This window comes from Polyodon spathula, chromosome 7 (assembly GCF_017654505.1).
Source record: "Polyodon spathula isolate WHYD16114869_AA chromosome 7, ASM1765450v1, whole genome shotgun sequence".
NCBI classification, from domain to species: domain Eukaryota; kingdom Metazoa; phylum Chordata; class Actinopteri; order Acipenseriformes; family Polyodontidae; genus Polyodon; species Polyodon spathula.
The window spans coordinates 12,173,355-12,191,982 of NC_054540.1; the positions used below are offsets into that span (position 1 = coordinate 12,173,355).

The 18,628-nt window shown below is 35.7% G+C and overlaps 2 protein-coding genes across 6 annotated transcripts in view; one reads left to right on the top strand and one right to left on the bottom strand.

Moving 5' to 3' along the window:
* The window catches only part of LOC121318166 (serine/threonine-protein phosphatase 6 regulatory subunit 2-like), a 46,367-nt gene extending 42,204 nt beyond the window's left edge, over window positions 1–4,163 (bottom strand). For all 5 annotated transcript variants that reach the window (XM_041254557.1, XM_041254559.1, XM_041254558.1 and 2 more), the window contains exon 1: window positions 3,884–4,163. The gene's annotated coding sequence lies outside the window, so the exon portion shown is untranslated. The remainder of the gene's footprint in view (window positions 1–3,883) is intronic.
* A 655-nt stretch (window positions 4,164–4,818) lies between these two features.
* LOC121318169 (protein DENND6B-like) lies at window positions 4,819–16,820 on the top strand. Its single transcript, XM_041254564.1, has 20 exons — window positions 4,819–5,037; window positions 5,700–5,738; window positions 6,838–6,880; window positions 7,359–7,471; window positions 7,605–7,685; window positions 8,895–9,000; window positions 10,459–10,538; window positions 10,922–10,984; window positions 11,300–11,355; window positions 11,567–11,689; window positions 11,985–12,080; window positions 12,283–12,377; window positions 13,184–13,249; window positions 13,379–13,443; window positions 14,194–14,283; window positions 14,942–14,995; window positions 15,216–15,325; window positions 15,426–15,528; window positions 16,220–16,294; window positions 16,613–16,820. Exons 1-20 carry the CDS (start codon window positions 4,882–4,884, stop codon window positions 16,733–16,735), a joined length of 1,737 nt encoding a protein of 578 aa, XP_041110498.1. The 5' UTR covers window positions 4,819–4,881; the 3' UTR covers window positions 16,736–16,820.
* The last annotated feature ends 1,808 nt before the right edge of the window (window positions 16,821–18,628 follow it).

An 18,628-nucleotide genomic window follows, 5' to 3' on the forward strand; every position in this document is an offset into this window, starting at 1 on the left:
AGAGCCCCAATAAATGCCAACCCACCTTAAATAAATCTACTTTTAAATTGGAACTGATTGTATCAGTCAAACTATCTAAAAGTCTTAGGCTTGCAGGTACTGTAGTCTGACATTGATGACCCATATGCAGTCTTACTGTACTAGATTACAATGGAACCAGCAGGCAGTGAAAGTGTCTAAAGAAGAAATGTGTAAAAAGAAACTGACCTGTTTGATACACACTGTACAGTAAGTTGTGGATCCAGTGAAGCACAAAAAAAATGTCCTAGCCTTTATGGAATGCGGTGGGTATTGAAACTTAAATGTTTAAGGATTTCAACCACGGACACATTCAGTGAGATTGTACAGTACAACTCTGCTTGGCAATAAGATGACTGTTTGCCCTGGAGGTTGAAACCATCATGTCAACAAATATGTCCCTGCTGTCTCTAGAAAATATCAGGCACTTCCAGCTGTCAACTATTTTTAAAAACAAATAAAAAATAATAGATTCAAACAGCACTTTACAGTCGACGGATACTTGTACTCTAGTCACCATGTGTCAGAAGATTATCAGTGCTAAATACTATACCAGACAGACCTCTGAGATTGGGATTTCTGCCATCATTTCAGGTTTGTTTCTTCTTGGTAAATTCTCAAGTGACTCTGTTTCACAGTACTGTACATGACCAGCTCCTGAGAATTCACAATGTCCTTAAGTAAAACCTTTTTTGCTTTTAAAGTACACTACATATCAGGTCTGACACTATTTCACACTAAATAATGTACACCAAATAAACCAGAGACACTAGTCTTGCTAAAAGCGAATAATGCTTTTTTTTTTTAAATTATTTTACAGCATTTTACAGTATTGCTTTACAATATTGCTACAAATACTGATATCATATTAAAATAATACAGATTTAGAGTACACAGTCATTAAAACATAAACTGTAATATCACTGAGTAACAATGCAGTATACAGAAATACAAACTTGGGTTTGACTATGTTTACCTTTTGAATTATTTTGTGATTGAGAATAAAGTTTGCTTAGGAGGAAAAAAAGACTTAATAAAGCCGAAGTCTACATCCACAAATGCAAAACAAAAGATGGGTCAACAAATTTCAGTGTAACCAGATTGATCCTAAGAAATGCAACCATTAAAAAAATTCTACTTGATAAAAAGTATGTTCATGTTGATAAGAAAGCACAGTGACATTTTAATTATGTACTGTAATGATGCATTTGTACCGTACACTACACAGAAATAAAGAGTACAACTTTAAACTACCAAACCCTCTCCAGTTTCAATTCAACACATCCACTGCAAACATGATCTAGTTTTATGCATAACCATCTACTGTGCTGTATTTTACTCTGGATATTAAGTACCACGAAAATCCATCGCAACATGGATTTCATTAGTTTAAACAGATATTATACAGTAAACCAGGCAATCCACAAAACACAAAGTACCAATAACCACTGTCTAGCAACCCAGGTGTGAGTTCACTTTCAGGCGTGTGGCTTGGTGTGAGGTTTGTAATGTGCCTTTGCAATATAGATTCCATTTCCATACAAGCTGGCTTACCTGTACCAAACAGGACATTGTGTTTGAGACTCCAATTCTGGCAGCAGCCTTACAGTCATTTCAAAGGGAGAATACAAGTTTTGTTACAGTACTGTATGTTAGTGATTTAGAAAGCTATACTAAACACAAATTTCAGCCTGTGTACTTATTTCAGGCTGTCCTTTGGACTGATACAGTAGTGCTTTACTGCATGTGATAGTCAAGTTGAAATGTACAGTAGGAAGTTATTTCAATTCAGCTGCTGATACAAACTGATTAATAACCTGCTCCTGCTATTGACTTAATATGTTTTGCTATAAAAATGTGAAGATGTGCCTGTATGGTAATAATGTACTGTAATGTACTTCCATTCAGATACCCTACCACAATGTTGACTTAATGCTTTTTGTTTTATGCCGAGTCTGATTCACAGTTGAATGTTTTAACCAGATTTTCCATGTATTGTCTTTCTTTACTCACTGCTTCATTGGAAACAAGGCACTGTTATACATTAAGTAGTTTCAGGAGCAGGCACAGGTTTCCTCCATTTTTTTAATCTTTCTGTGACTGAACTACTGTAAACAACCATTCTGCAGGAGCAGCAGGGAGTTATGGGTATGTATGTACTAAAAGCTTTGTTGTACACAGCAGCTCAGGGAAGCAAAACAAAAATATAAACAAACTTCTTATGTTTTATGTGGGGCATTGCACATTTAATTGCAGATAAACCCTGCTTTTTCTGTATTACATTGATATAACTTTTCAGTGTCCATATTATTTGGAATAGCATGAATAACTTACTTTTACTGCCTGCAAATCCTATTTGTATAAGCAACCTTTGCTAAACAAAGCTATTCCAGAACCTGCAGAGTTGACAGCTTAAAAGCCGGTTTACAGTAAATGTAGACATACATTCAAGTCAAAAGAACAGCTTTACCAGCACTACAGTACCAGCACAAAAATCCTTTGACACAAACACACACAGCATTTTTTTTTTTTTTTAGCACCATTGTCATACAATAGTAGGCCTCCACTGTCTCTTATGCATTTATACTGTAATCGTTTTCTTTTCCAATACAATCTGCTGCTGTCTTATGCAAATTAGGCCAGTGTTTAGCTCCCCTTTTATATACAAAGGGAAACCTCCTTGGGTAGCAAATGCATGGAAAACAGAACACTTTAATTTATAGTGTATCATGATGTGGAAGCGAACGCCCCCATTTCCATCAAGAAATCGCCAAAAACAATCAGCAGTACTTCAAACTCGTTAGGTTTACAGTATAAACAGTAGTAAAAACATGTATTTCAATGTAGCAAATATTGTTTTATATTATTACAATTATTACTGAATGTGGTCTGCTGTTTTTTTTTTTTTTTTTTTTTTTTTTGGTTAAAAAAAAAGTGGTTGCTTCTCATTTCAATACTGTAGTATCAATGTGTACCCACTTGCTGTTACAGTATAGGCTCAAACAGTATCTCTGTTATCTAATTCAACAATAACAAAACCAACCACATGCTAACTTAATTAGAAAATACTTCACTAGCGGGTAATGGCTGTGTAATGACAATGAAGCTACACACTAAATTTGCAAGCAATTATTTTAAACGCATTGGAATGTTCTGTGTCTAAACAACACTATTATCAATCTTCAAAAACTGCACTACGGCCTCGCAGGATCACTAGATTGCTATTGAGCATCGTTCGATGTCTTGATCACTTGATCCCAATTTACATTTAAAAACAGATGTAGCCTACCTTCTTGAACATTTTTCATAAATAGTATTATTCTTAATAATTTTACTAAGCTAGTCCCACCAGGCCCTTTCTGCCTGTGCATTCATTTAGTTAAGTCCTACACACATAGAGCAATGTATGGTCACATGTGGAGCTGGGCATTATTAACTGGTTGCTAAACTAGTACAACGAGCAACTTTCGCCACAGATAAATTAAAACAACAATTAGCCTTCAAACCCCCCCCCCCCCACAAATATAGAGGGGTACTGATCTACCCTTCCGCCTTACACTCGGAAACCCAATCGACCTCCAGCTAAGTTTCAGAGGGCCTTTTAAAAACAAAACAAAAAGGTGCTCTTAATGCAAAACACTATTGGATCAAGTTATCCAATTGTTATTTTTTTTATAACTGTGCTGCAAGGCAATCCATTTTATTTTGTTAATATTTTCCTGTCCTTGACAATATCTAATTGTAAACACCGTGCGAATACCACACGCACTAGGGAAAGTAGTTTAAATAAAATTAGCACGCGTTATATACACAGAATTAGTATTAACATAAAAATAGCCATTACATTTTGTACCAAATAACTTACCTTATATATATATATATATTAATATATAAATTTAAAAAGTCGTTTAGTTTATTGTGATTTGTTTAGCGTAAACATTCGTGCTACCGTTTTTCCCTTCGGCTTTCTTCCAAGGTAATCATGCAGTTCAAACGTATATTTTATTTTTGCTTGCTGTAGTTATGTGCTTTATTTCGTGTAAATAAAATAAATGCTTAATAATCCAACCGTCAACCTTAAAATTTAAGCTCAAGGAAGACAATATCTGTCATATATTCTAATCAAAATGGCGGACATTACCACGGACGCGCGCAGCCAGAGAAAGGCTCGCACTTTTTTTTTTCACGGGAGCGCTCATAAATGAACAAGGAATATTTCCTCAGTTGCTTTCTTTCATGCAGTTATTTGAAATCTGAATATCAAAATGCACAGCGAACAACTGCTCTCACTTGTCATGAATCCAAATATTAGGCCGGAGGATAACTTGCGCTAAGTCTGATGTCGGTAGTTAATGTGGCATGAAGTAAACTTGGCTGAAGCAAGTTTACTTCATATCACAAAGTATTGATTCTGCCCTCGTCAACTAAAACACTGGCGCTAGGTGACTGTCATTTTAATTAATCTGACGATTTATGTTTTGCCCCATTCCCAAGCCAGACCAGCAGGCAAGTGCTGCTAATTGTGCAAAATCTGACAGGCAGATCAATTATTTTTGATGGGTTTTTAATGTTGTTTTTTTTATATATAGTTACCATTTCCAATATCACTAAAATTGTCTGCATGGTTTAAAACGATTAAGATTAAACAGCTGCAGTATTTAGACTAGTAGAGACAGTTTAATGTTGGATCTGAATTCAACAATACAATGCAACATCTGGAGTTCGCAACAAGTCTGCTAAAATTTGAGCAAGCTTTGAACAGCAAGTCCTCCACGTTTGAGGGCGCTGTGACACTTTATTAATTTAAGTCCCCCAAAATACAGTCGTAACCAGAACAATGAAGGAACAGCTACCCAAACCGTAATGGACCTGTTTGAAAATAATGAACCCCGAAGCTATTTTAAATCGGAGCTAAACTCTGGGGCTTCGGCTAGACGGTTGCCCTGGGCCCGCTTCTCATCCTGGCTCGAGTGTGTCTGCGTTGTCACCTTCGACCTGGAGCTCGGGCAGGCCATTGAGGTACCAAAGCATCCCCGGGCCAGAGCAGGAAGCAAAGTCGAGTCGAGGGGAGGGGAATAACAGGACATGAGCCGAAGGGTTATATGAATCGTATAGTACTGGGTATATATAAATATTAAAAAATACATAATTTAGGCACAATTTAACGTTAAATCTGCGACGCCAGCACAGTTTGTTATCAAAATATAAATCAGGGGTGTGCATGCATTTAGAAAGTGCAAATCGCTGTATTTTGTATAATACAGCAAGAAGGTTTGTGTTTTCATAAACGTTTTTTTAGTGTGTGTGTGTGTATATATATATTCTGGGGTAAGGGAGGCTGCCTTTACCAGCTCTGGAAAGGGATTTCGGAATGCATCAACTTCCTTGATTCGAGTTTTTTAATATATTTGAATGTTAGGAGCCTGGCAATTTTTTTCTTATTAATTGACTACTGCAGTGTGTGTGACCAAGTGTTACACTTTCACAGCAATGTATAGGCTGAATGTTTAAAAAACGACGCATGATAATTTGTTCTTATTTTTATAGCCAGAATAGATGTCCCCATATTAATTGCACTGACCAGACAGTACTGCGGATACGCAACTACAAAAAGGAAGTACCATTTTTAATGCTACAGTACTCGTAACAAAGCTTTTACAAATCTTTTTTTTTTTTTCCAGCTCGTGTATCCACATGACGTTAAACTGACAGAAAAAGAGGTAAACATTTGTTTAATTCTTTGTTTAATTCATGTATAATCTTTCTTTAAAAAAAAAAAAAAAACCTTTCCTGTATATAATAACAAGTTATCTTTGGAAGTTTGGTCCAAAATCAGTCTAGTTCTCCAAAAACATTTCATATCAAAGGTTAAATACCGTAAGACTTCAAATTATCGCCGGTCTCCAATACGCACCGCTGTAGTAGTACGCTCAAAACACTCAGACAAAAAAAAAAAACTAGAGTGGGGAAGGCAACAGCAGGACTGTCACCTGTCACACACGAGGATATAATCCGATATACACTCAACTGCGGACGATACACAGGGTTACATGCGCAATTCTCCAGTCTTCGAGTTATCGATATCTTGTCTTACGCATTGTCTAAGTGACATTAAGAATTGGATGCAGCTACATTTTTCAAAGTTGAATCCTGATAAGACTGAGGTAATGCTGGTCGGTTCCTCACATCAGTTAAATTTGGAAATTTTAAACTGGTTTTAGTAGACGGACTTGAGACCCAGCCTAGCACTAGTCTAAAGAATCTTGATATTGTTTTTGACCAAAACTTGGGTTTTGATGAGCATATTCGTAATATTACTAAAGTTTCTTTTTACCATCTACATAATATTGCTTGTATTTGTGCCTGTCTTACTCAGGCAGGTGCAGAAAATCTGATTCATGCCTTTGTTTTTTTCTCGTATAGACTATTGTAATGCTTTGCTTGCTGGTGTTTCAAAAAAATTATAAAAAAAATTCAGAGGCCAGAATTTTAACTAAAACCAAATTCACTGATCATATTGCTCCAGTCTTAGCCACGCTGCACTGGCTTCCAGTGGAGTTCAGAGTAAAATTTAATCCTATTACTGACTTTTATGGCTCTGCGTGGGTTAGCGCCAACCTATGTCTACGATCTTCTGGTACCATATACCCCAATGCGCTTTGGGTACCATATATCCCAATGCGGCTCTGCGATCCTATGATTGTGTTTTTCAAATAGTTAACATGAATGGTTATGCCATCACTAATAAGTTACATAGGTAGGGCTATAATCAGAATCTGAATACCTTTGTAACTGTGTTTCTTCTCCCTTTTTTATTAGAAAACAAGCATATGCTACTTGTCTTTTCCAGATTCATATTCAGGTAACTCAAATCAACTGTATTTTGTTAGCTTTTTGTACAATATAAAATAAGTGTTATTTCAGTATTGTTTTTATATGTGAATGTTTTAAGAAGGCAGACCGCTATTCATCGGAGGGGCATAACTGGATCAGAAAAGTCTTATTTTTGCGGCTATGCTTTAGTTTCACGTAATCAGTCTAATAGTTAACAGTAGGTGGAGTATAATAACAACATTGGCTACTTGATAAACAGGACAGCTACTGGAGCTTTGTACTGTAGGATAAAATAAGGCGGCTTGCAGTACATTCTCATATGTTATTGAAACCACTCAATTGGTAGTGATGATTGGTTTTAGATTTTGATGACTTACATTTCAGGCATCTATTTAAGTAATCCATTTATCAAAGCAAGTTATCAAACCAATGTGATGTTTATAGATTCATGTTACAATCAATGAATGCATATATTTGTTAAACCTGTAATACAAAATGATACACAGGTTGTCTCGGAGATACCCAGTTCAGTTTCCGGATCTGTCAGTCTGTGGGACGGAAGACATTATGGTTTCGTGAGGAGAATGCATATACCAGGGAGGCACCAGTGGCGCTGAAGGTGAAAAAAAAAAAAAAAAAAAAATACTATGGTAATAGCCATCTACAGTTTAAGTTTGGTCATCCTTTCTTCAACCTTAATGCTATCATGTACTGTGCTTGCAAGAATTTTACTTCAATTCTATTACTTCCAGAGGGATACATCACATTTCTATGGATATGTCTACTTCAGGCAAGTTAAGGACGTTTCTGTGAAGAGAGGATATTTTCAAAAGGTGTGTGACATTTCGCAAATTCTAATGTCCAGCTGGAAAATATACTATATAACATATACGTGTTTAACTAATAATGTCTAATGTATTACCGTTGGATACAAATCAGCCAAAAAATGTTACTCTAGCTGCATGGTTTATTATGATTGAGATTCTAACTTTGCAATCTTTAGACTAATAAAGGTAATTTTATGTTATACAAAATAAATATGCAAATATTGATGGTTTGCAAACAGCTTTGAAACATTGAACTCCATTGTGCTTTTCTGTGATTGGATTTATTTTATTTTTTTAAAGGTTCGACAGCATTGCTTGCTTAAAAAAATGATACACTCTCTGTGTTTTTAATAACTTACAAGATGGGTGCCCATAGTTGTTCTAAAATCTTAAGCTACTCGCTACTGTAAAGTCATAACATGGTGTTAGATGTCCTGGCTCACCTGTATGTGCCTGTGGCAAAGTGGTTTGCAGGTGTAGAAGTGATGCAATGCGCAGCAGGTGACGGACAACAAAGTTCATGGTCCAAACAATTCTTTATTAGTTCCGTTTTTATTCCAGGTCATGGCGACTGTAAATAATAATCCCAGGCAATACACAGCAATGTGTATTGCACAGTTTTAAACCACTGGTTACAGTCCCAAAATAGTATAATGTGGAAGTGTTAAATACAATGTATTAGTGCACAGTGGTGAAGTGTTGTCCGGGCTGGTGCTGGCCTTAGCGTCAGCTCCTGGTATGTTTTATCCATCTACCAAGAGAACAAATGATTACAACTAGAAACGACAAAACAAGCAGACACTAAACACTCACGGTTACTTTTTATTTTCCTTCAGAGGTTCTCTCTTAGCCATAACAAAGGAACAGATTGCTTAGCCCCCGTCCCCCCTTTTGTACCATCAGTCACACCCCCTGGGTTTTTCCTCCAATCCGCGGTTGCCATATTGCTTCCCGTCTGGGCTAATGACTTGGTGTACCGTGGCTTCGCCCCCTTTCTAGATGTCCGACTTCCACCTTTGCCTGGAATGAATTGGCAGACCATCCAGTCCGGGGCACACTGTTCCCATTACACAGCGTCCTCACAGATTGGGAGGAAGATTTATAACCAAGATTTATTCTTTCTGTCACAGTGCCCTTTTATACTTGAGCCAATATATACATATTAGATATGTTTACTGTATCCTGCCCTTTTAACAGCTCTATTTTTGTTTACAGTCTCTTGTGCTGATTTCCAGACTCCCCTATGTGAATCTTTTCCAATCCCTGTTGCAGCTCATTGCACCTGAATACTTTGAGAAGCTAGAGCCTTGTCTGGAGGCAGGTAAGAAATAATAAAGGGAATCTATTTGGGTTAAATACATTTTCTAACTGAAATATGAATGCACCTAAGACTACAAATGTTAGTGTCATGTAATTAATATTTAGATTTATTCAGGATTGACCTCTATGTAAAGATGCTTTCAGCAGCTCAACCTGGATTCTGTGCTGCACCGAATGACACACACAAGAGCTAACACACGTTACTTTCATTTTAAATTAAAAACTACTTTCGTTTTTACAGTTTTGTATGTACATATACCTGTTTACACAGTAGTTTCTTTTAAAGTGTTTATTATATTTTTTTCATTTTTTGAAGTAGTGCTTTATATGTTAGAAAATAAATAGGTATGAGTATAACCGCAGCAGTTTTACTGTTAAAATGGTACTTTTTGTGGCGCATATGTAGAATAACATTGTCTGGCATTAGGTTTGAGTACTCAGAATTTTTAACGCTTGAATGCTCGATCACTAAATTACTCGAAATTCCCACCCCTATTTTTAACCATGTATTTTTAAAAATGAATATAGCAGAAGGCTGTTTACTACAAAATAAATCCATTGTACTGAATTTAACAGATATGTATGTGAAAAAAATGCTACATACTGGTACCACAAGCAAAATATTCTTTAGAAATAAATAAATAAACCTTTAAATCTATTTCTTAATCAAGTACTCAACTTTGTGGCTCACCGCCTAAGCTATTTAAGTCATTATAGACTTACGAAGATAGTTGCATGGACCTGTTTAAATTTGCATACACACTGTATTCAAGACAATGCAATGTCCCACTTTTCTGAGTTAGGTTTTATAACAGCGTCCCTGCTTCATCACCTTTGTTTGATGGGGATCTGTTAATCAAACAAAGACTACTTATGACGTCTTTTAAATCATTCTGTTTGGTATTACTACACCATATATGGATGCAATTGTGCATGTTTCAGGAAGGAAATGGTTTCTCAACTCATTAATTTATTTTCTGCTCTTCCAGAATAGGAACTAAGTAATGTCAGCAGCCTACGGTTAAAGATACCTAATGCACAATATAACTGTGTAATGAGATGTTTTGCATATCCAGTAAACAGAAATGTCAAATAATTGATATTTTTAAAAGGACTGTCCAGATAAGTACATTTTGTTTTCATGAAGGGCAAGCATTTTAATAGGAAACAAGGCAACAAAGATTATTGCTAAAGCAACTTCCTTCTGTCAGAGCTGATTTTTCATTTTATTTGCTGCTACTGTATGCAAACATCTATAACTGAATACAACCAGAGTTTCTTATTACCATTATTATAATATGCCTTTTTATGTCTGACAAGAAGCTGTTTATCACTTCTAATTTGGGTAGTTTTACAGCATAAGAAACCCAACTGTCTTTAGAAGGTGACATCTACATCTACTTTCACATCAGCAGGCAAATACCTATACTTATTCTCTGAATTTCCCCCTGCTTTGTAGTGTGCAGTGAGATTGATCTATGGCCTGCTCCAATCCCTGGACAAACTCTGAACCTGCCAGTGATGGGGGTGGTTATACAGGTAAGTTGTACAGGTCTATACATATGTGAATTGTGCACACGCTAGCATTTATGCTCACTACTCATGACTACTGTACATAGTCTGTGATCTTTATACGGTATGCTTTAATTTATTATGATCCTCAGTGGCCCAAGCTATACCAACCTGGTATTTGCTTCCTACTGTGCCTTAGTGCTACAAATCGAATTAACCAAATGTCACACTGTTACCATGATACCTTTAACTCCAAGCTTGCTGAACTGCCCTACCCTACTTGAGTGTGGCTGGTTTTAGGTTAGCATTGTGGATTACCTTGCTATAAGCTTCTGTTTCTTCTGTTTCACATTACAAAAATATGTCTGCAGTCCCCAACTTCCATCTAGGAATTACTACTTTTCTTACAGATGAGAATTCCCTCAAAGAATGACAAACCAGGAGCCAGTCCTCTTAAGCAATACTGTCAGGAGGTAACTATCACAATAAAGCAGTAAAAGACTGGTCAGTTGCTTTTATAAAGCTCTTGTGAGCTGTAATTTCTTTGTATAGACAAGGGATGATTAACCTATAACCCACCAGAATTTAAGGCACCGGGGAATCGCCCTATGGTGTCAGCCATCCTTGGTTCTTAGAGGAGTGTTGATGCAAATAATCCAAGTATTCCCTGGTATTGTAAAGTCAACCTCTGAGCATGTAGTACATACTATATCATTAACTACAATTAAGACTGTTGCTAAAGAATTTGATACATATGGAAAACATTCTTTTTGTTTTTCTTTACTCAGAATTTGTTGCCAGCACCTATGATTCTGTCTACGGTCCATGAACTGGATCTGTTCAAGTATGTACTTTCTGTTTGACTAGAGATACTGTGGTGGTACCTGTCATATTAGAAGATCTCTTCCAATTCTAAAAAAAGTTATTGATGCTTTCAGAATCAACTTGTGTTCTAACCTGAGAGGTGGGGCACATGTGCATTTTATTATAAGCATTTGAGTTTTCCTCCACCTCTATAATACAGTCCTGTAATAGAATGTGGTTTCCTTTTTAAGATGTTTCCAGCCGATCCTGATTCATATTCAGATGCTGTGGGAGCTGATGTTACTGGGAGAGCCAGTTGTTGTCATGGCGCCATCTCCTGCCGTTTCCTCCGAAACTATTCTCGCGCTCACCAGGTTCTTACAGCCTTGTTTTTATTTCTTAGAACCAAAAGCTGGTTTGTAAGCCCCTGAGAATTATTTTGAAATAAAATTGATAAATGTAAGGTTGTCAAAAGTGGTCATTTGACGTCAGTTTGGCAAGTAATTATTATTTTATTTGTCAGAAAGAGGGCTCTATTCACAAAATGTTAAGATTTTCTAGACTGTTGTAAATTACAATGTTGCAAAAAATGTCCAAAATAGTTTAATGAATATCAAACTTTGTTTAGTCTATCTTTACTATATTGACTTTTTGAATGTTCTCTTCCAGTTCTATTTCCCCATTAAAATACTGCTGTGACTATCGCCCCTACTTTACAATTCACGACAGTGAATTTAAAGAGTACACAACCAGGACACAAGCACCGTAAGTAATACACCAAATTAAAACTAAAGTGGTCATGCAGAATTGAGTCTAACTGGATATTTCCTGTTTTAAAGACTGTCAGTTTCATATTTAAAAATGGGTTATGTATAAACACACATGGATAGAGAGTCCTTATAACCCTTTTTAAAGTACAGTATAACCTTGTACTGCCTAATTAGAAGTCTGTGCTTTTGTTTTCCAGGCCCAATGTTATCTTGGGGGTAACAAACCCTTTCTTGATCAAAACCTTCCAATACTGGCCCCATATCATCCGCATAGGAGAGCTGAAAATGTCTGGTATGAGCACAGAAAGAAAATAAAAACTATCTAGCAAGTGTATTTATTAAAGTAAGACTGCATTACATGTGTAGTTTTCATAAAATGTTGTTCATTTATATTTCATATACTAAAAGGCTATTGTATGCTCTTGCATACTCTTATATATGAACAAATCCAAGGGTAGATTTACTATAGCAGGGTTTGTAGTGCTTTGATATTTTATATTCTACTGAGCAGCTGTTTATTGTACTGTAGTAGACAGACACAATTTCTGTACAGCTTCTGGGAATATATTTATCAGGTCAGTGTTAACAAATTGTCAAAAAATGTGTAGAAGAAACTGGCTACAGGAGGAAATGCCCAGTCCTGTTAAAATATTATTTAGAGAAATGTGCAAAATGTTTGCAGATTTAAAATCCAAAGACTTAAATGATAGAATTGCATATAAATCTATTATACCTTGACAGACCTTTTCAGCGCTACACTAAATACAGTACTGCTGTAGTCAGGGGTCATAATTAAGAGACCATGCTATTTGCTTTCCGCCTTAGAACAAGAATTAAAGTTATAGTTTAATGGCATTATGGGGCAAATGGGAGCCACAACCATACCGTCTTATAACCTGTTCTGTGTTATAAAGAACCTTCTAACAAGGGGCACTATATCATGAATAACAGTCAGAATAAACAGAATAAACCTACTGATGTGGGAGTGGGACTGTAACTGTAACCAGGAGACCACATATTTGATCATCTCTGTAGCACATTGCTAACTTTATGGTGTCATGAACTGTCAGTTTGACGTTTCTCTGAATTGCATTAAAGGTGACTTGCCTAAACAACTAAAAGTGAAGAAACTTGCAAAGCTGAAGACACTAGATACAAAACCTGGTAGGTTATGATTTTTTATTAAGAAAAAAAAAGTATTATGCTGTTTTAAAAAAAAAAAAAAAAAAAAAAAAAAAAGCCATAACTCTCACCTTCCCCTAACGCACCTAATACAATAATTTATGTTCTCAGGGGTCTACACAGCTTATAAAACATTTCTTCACAAGGACAAGACACTTATCAAAAGACTTTTAAAGGTAAGTAGACTGATTCTTCCTGCTCTGTAAAATGATCCGTTCCTTCGGCCGGGCCGTGCAGTGCTTTTGATATGGTTGTACTGCTAGTTATTTGTAGCTCAAAGATGCAATTATGACACTGTATGTGTCTGAAACCTTGTTCCTCCAAGGTCAAGTAGATAGCTGCGAACAATAACGCAGAACTTCTGTCATGCCAATACATCTAAAACTCAAACTGCTATAGAATACTGTACCGCAGGAGTCTCCAAACTGCAAGTGTGTCACTAGTAGGGGTTTGACATCATATATTGTGTCATAACAGAAGTATGTACTGTTTGTATCATGATACAAGACCAAAAGCACAACAGAGCTCATTGTAGTTCAGCAAATGGTTCTTGAGTGAAGAATAAGTGTGTTTTATAGTTGATATAAATACATACTCTCCCTAACTAATTAAATTTTAGTCTTCTGACAAAATAGTTATTAAATGATCATTTTATCTTATTATGTATCACACAAGTGGCCCATTAGGACCATCACATGCATCGTAATACATATCATATTGTGACCTGCATATCATAGTATGTATCATATCGTGATATTAGTGTACCCTTGCACCCCTAGTCAGTAGCATAAGCAGTGCTGGGCATACCCATGCTATTGTGTTACACAACATCATGAGTTGAACCGACTCTCTATTTGCAAAGTATCTATATCTGAATGGTACAACTTGTGCAAGCTGGAGAATTAAGCAACTTGACTTACACACAGGGGATTCAAAGGAAGCGACCATCGGAGGTACAGAGCGCCATCTTGAGGAGACACTTACTGGAGCTCACTCAGAGTTTCATAATACCTTTGGTAAGGAAAACCTGCTGCTGAAACTGCATGTTCTTTGTACTGTAATATTTTACAGAACAAGACTTGTTATATCCAGTTGAACTATGATTGCATATTGAATGCGCAGTAGACAATCTGGTAACATGATAGCCGGATGTTTCAAATAATCTAGGTTTTGTATATGTTTAACATTTTAAGTACAGCATGAGTAAAATGTACTTTGTCTCCAAATGCAGGAGATTATTTAGCCTGTTTATGGCCCTTTATCTTTATTTTAAAGTTACTATGGTAGATATTGAGAAGCTCCACAGTCCCCTGCAAAATACATAAATAATATAAATTTCAGTAATGCCAGTAAATTGAATGTCTTGTTTAATCTGCGTAATTTAAGCAATGTAATTACAAGAAGGAAAAAAATAACTATCTGCTTAGATTCCGTGTTGATTATGAGCCAAGTGACGTCACCTTTGGAGATTACTGCAGCAGTGAAGTGTTCGTTCAGTGTTTCAGGGTTCCTTGTTTAAATCACCTGGCACCAGCAATGGAAAAAGAAATGGCCTTTTTGAATATTGTTAAGATGTATTTCATTTTTAGCAATAATATTCTGTGTGGAACTTTTCACTTGCTGAAGGCAATGACGTTTTTATGCTGTATTTGTTGTTTTACCATATGATTACAGGAACGTTACCTGGTGAGTCTAATGCCACTGCAAAGAGCTGTAACTCCATGGAAGGTATATGTTTTATTTTTCTTTAGAATTGTAAATGCTTATTTGTACCTTGTTTGTCTTGACAGATGACCTGTCTGAGAATACTTTGTTGACCTTTGGGCTGTACTGAATCTACTATAAATCTACTATTATTTTGTATTGGTACTGTTGGATTATATACAGGTCTGCTATTGTTGCTCACTGCCACTACTACTAATCATGTATTAATTCAATTTTTTTTCAGAACCCCCCTCAAATCAGACCCTTCAGTCAGGAGGAGTTTATGAGGACACTTGAACATTCAGGACCTCAACTTACCTCTGTTCTCAAAGGGGACTGGATTGGGCTTTACAGGTTAGGCAAGGTCTTCTGCTTCCCTCAGGAGGGGTACTTTTTAGCTTTTAAATTTTTTATTTTTTTTTACCTTGACTAATTTGTTTTTGTTTTCCTCTAGCCGATTTTTCAGGTCACCAAACTTTGACGGCTGGTATCGCCAGCGGCACCATGAAATGACCCAGAAACTGGAGTGCCTTCACTTAGAGATTATCTGCGAGGCTGTAAGTAATAGAAGGAGATGGTGATTATTATAATACAAGTTTCTGTCTCATAACTGTTAATGTTTATTTTATTTTTATTTTTTTGGTGGACAAGATGTATTGCACATAGCACAAACTTGGCTTTCCTGATTCCAATAAATGTATAGTCAGCACTACCTAATCGGGATACTGATAATTGGGATTTCTGTTTAAGTGGGATAAAACTCTGGTATTTGGTTCTTCCCAATGCTATTTATGTTGTTTAATTGGGACGTCACTTAGTTTAATTGGGATACAGTATCGCATTTGACAGGTCACGTAGTACAGTGCAGTGAGTACATGCTTACGCTGTGACTTGTGTAAATTGTATAAACCATGTTGGACTTGAAGGAGGAGTCTCCTCCTTAACGTGTCAACATTGCAGGTTCATTGCCTTGTGATATGATGTGATTTAAGAATTAAAAGAAAAAAAAACAACTGACTAAAATGTAAAATGATGCATTTAACATTTAATCATAATGTTATGTGATTTCATTCTTTTTCTTTTCATTAAATAACAAAAAAGTGTGACTGAGGTCATCTCAGCTGCCTCTCGTTGAATTGGGACAGATGCTTTCAGGATATTTTTTTTTCTCCCGTGGTGTACCGGTAAAAGCAGCGGCGACCTGTATTTCCATTCGAGCTGATCAGATCATCTTTTGTCTTTCTCCAGGACCTGTTGGCATGGATTAAAGATAAATCTGAAGTTGAGATTGTGGATTTAGTACTGAAACTACGAGAGAAGCTGGTAAATATATTAATTCTGTCAAATAACCCCTAAAAATCAAACCTACACAAAGAAATGCTCACAGTAGCCAGACAATGGATTCCACCATAAAGATGTGATGTGTGCACACAGATGCATAGAATTTCTACATTCATAAATAGAGCAATACCATTTGGATTGAAAATGATATTCCATCAGAACATCAGTAAGATACTTGTACATAATAATGATACACTAATGGTGGTTGGGCAAACCAAGCCCTCGTAAGACTGTTCATATTTTGAGTCTCTTGCAGGAGTGCCAGAGACTTCATATTTTCAATTTCTCTTTCAATTGCAGATTAAAGCGCATCACCAACAGCTCCCTGTCAGAGAGGAGGTGCTCAAGAAACTAGAGTTATACATTGAGACCATCATCAGCTCCCTACCTGAAGACTTGCAGGTTGTTCTTCATCGCCACTGACAAAATGTCACAAGAAATTGTATCTCCTTTGTTTGCATAAGTGTAAAAATAAATGCCCTGTTCTAAAAGGGTCCCATCCCCCCTCCACTGTTCTTCTAGCAGTTCGTTAAAAAATGCTAAAAACTATCTATCTATCTATCTATTTATCTATATATATAATATATATAATTTTCTATGTTTTTATTTATTTATCTATTTATTTATGTATTTTGTTTATTTATTAAATTATGAATTAATTCTTCCACATAAATTGTATTTAAACTCCTGTCTTGACTTTATGTATTGAAAGTGTTCTACCAGATGTCTTCTTTTAAAAGACAGATTTAAAACAAAACCCAGAAAACAACGTGTGCATAGTTTTGTAAAATAGCCTACTTGATACATTAAAGGATACCAAAAAAAAAATGAACATCCTTTTTTTGGAATTGCCATTTAAAGACAATAAGGAATGTCATAGCATCAGCTTTTAACAGCAGTATACATGGTACCATATTGATTAAAGGTATACTAGTAAGTACTAACAGAAGTGGACTAAACCATTCACATTAGCTCACCTAATTCCTTTGTTCATTTTACACAGTCGTGAAAAGTGAGTTAAAGCTATTTTGAAAAGTAAGATTTTACAGAAACAGTGTTAAAAAGTAAAATCAGAAAACATTGTTCAGTTGTATAACAAGCCAATGTTGTATGTTTTAGATGTTTGTTTATTTTGGCATAACTTTACATTTGCTAATATAACTACCGGACACACAAAATAGTAAATCTCTTGGCTAGTGAACAAGTCACACTTTTTCTAGCGTTGTTGGATATAACGCAACAATAATTATTCCATTAATTTTATCATTTTGGTTATTTTGTACTTCTATATACACCTTTGTTACCACACAGCTGAATCCTACTTGGTGTGATTTTGAATAAGATTTTTTTGTTTAAAAAAACAAAGGAAATTAAATAAATTACACAGGATTGTAAGTCCATTCTACTTTGGCTGTCACACAGTAGTTTCAGTAACACAGTCTCTTTTTAAATGAAAATAAAAAGGAACCAATACTTGAAGCACAATATGTAGATAATTATGGTCTGCGATTATTATTATTGTTGTTTTGTTTTTTTTAAATAAATACATTATTAAATCTCCCATCGATGTTTTACACAGCTGATGCATGTTTTATGCAAGGAGTAAATAAATAAATAAATTATAAAAGACTCAATCTTACCACATTATACAGAAAAATGAATAACACAGTTAATATGAAGCTGTTAAAGGTGTACTTTGTATTATCTACAATTTTGTAATATTAATGCCTTATAATTTTAATATGATTGTTTTGTAATGATTCTCTTGTTTGTGATTAGATCATTATTTGCAATTTTGCGAACTGAAAAGACAGTATACCCTGGTCGAAAACAAGAAGTGACATACAGTTTAATTTAATGCTCCTTACATGTTTGACATAGCCACTTATTCACAAAAATGATATACTGCTGTTTTTCAAGATCATAACAGTTATTTTCTTGAAGCATTGACACTAACTTAATCTAATTTTGCGTGTTGTAAGAGCAAGTACAGTACAACATATTGAGGGGTGAGCAATCAAGATAAGATTCTGTTGAGTTTTGTCTAAATGATGAAGATGGGAGGTTAACAATCCACATTTAGTAGTATTGCCCATCCCTATTTAGGTATGTATTTTCCATTTGATGTTTTTGAGTGAGGGGAGGGAAATCCAGCCCTTTTTTAAATATGTTAATCCTTATCAATGGAATGTGGACATTCATCAGAAGACATAATGCATAATGTATTACCATTTCACAACTCATTCATTCCCAGCACAGTAATTAAGGTCATTTAGATTATCTAGCTGAGCTGTTGCTAGAATCAGGGAAGACAGG

Coding starts and splice junctions, on each gene's coding strand:
- LOC121318169 (XM_041254564.1), top strand. CDS start 4,882: ATGGACCTGTTTGAAAATAATGAACCCCGAAGCTATTTTAAATCGGAG. Junction 11,356..11,566: donor CATGAACTGGATCTGTTCAA/GTATGTACTTTC, acceptor TTCCTTTTTAAG/ATGTTTCCAGCCGATCCTGA. Junction 16,295..16,612: donor TGAAACTACGAGAGAAGCTG/GTAAATATATTA, acceptor TTTCAATTGCAG/ATTAAAGCGCATCACCAACA.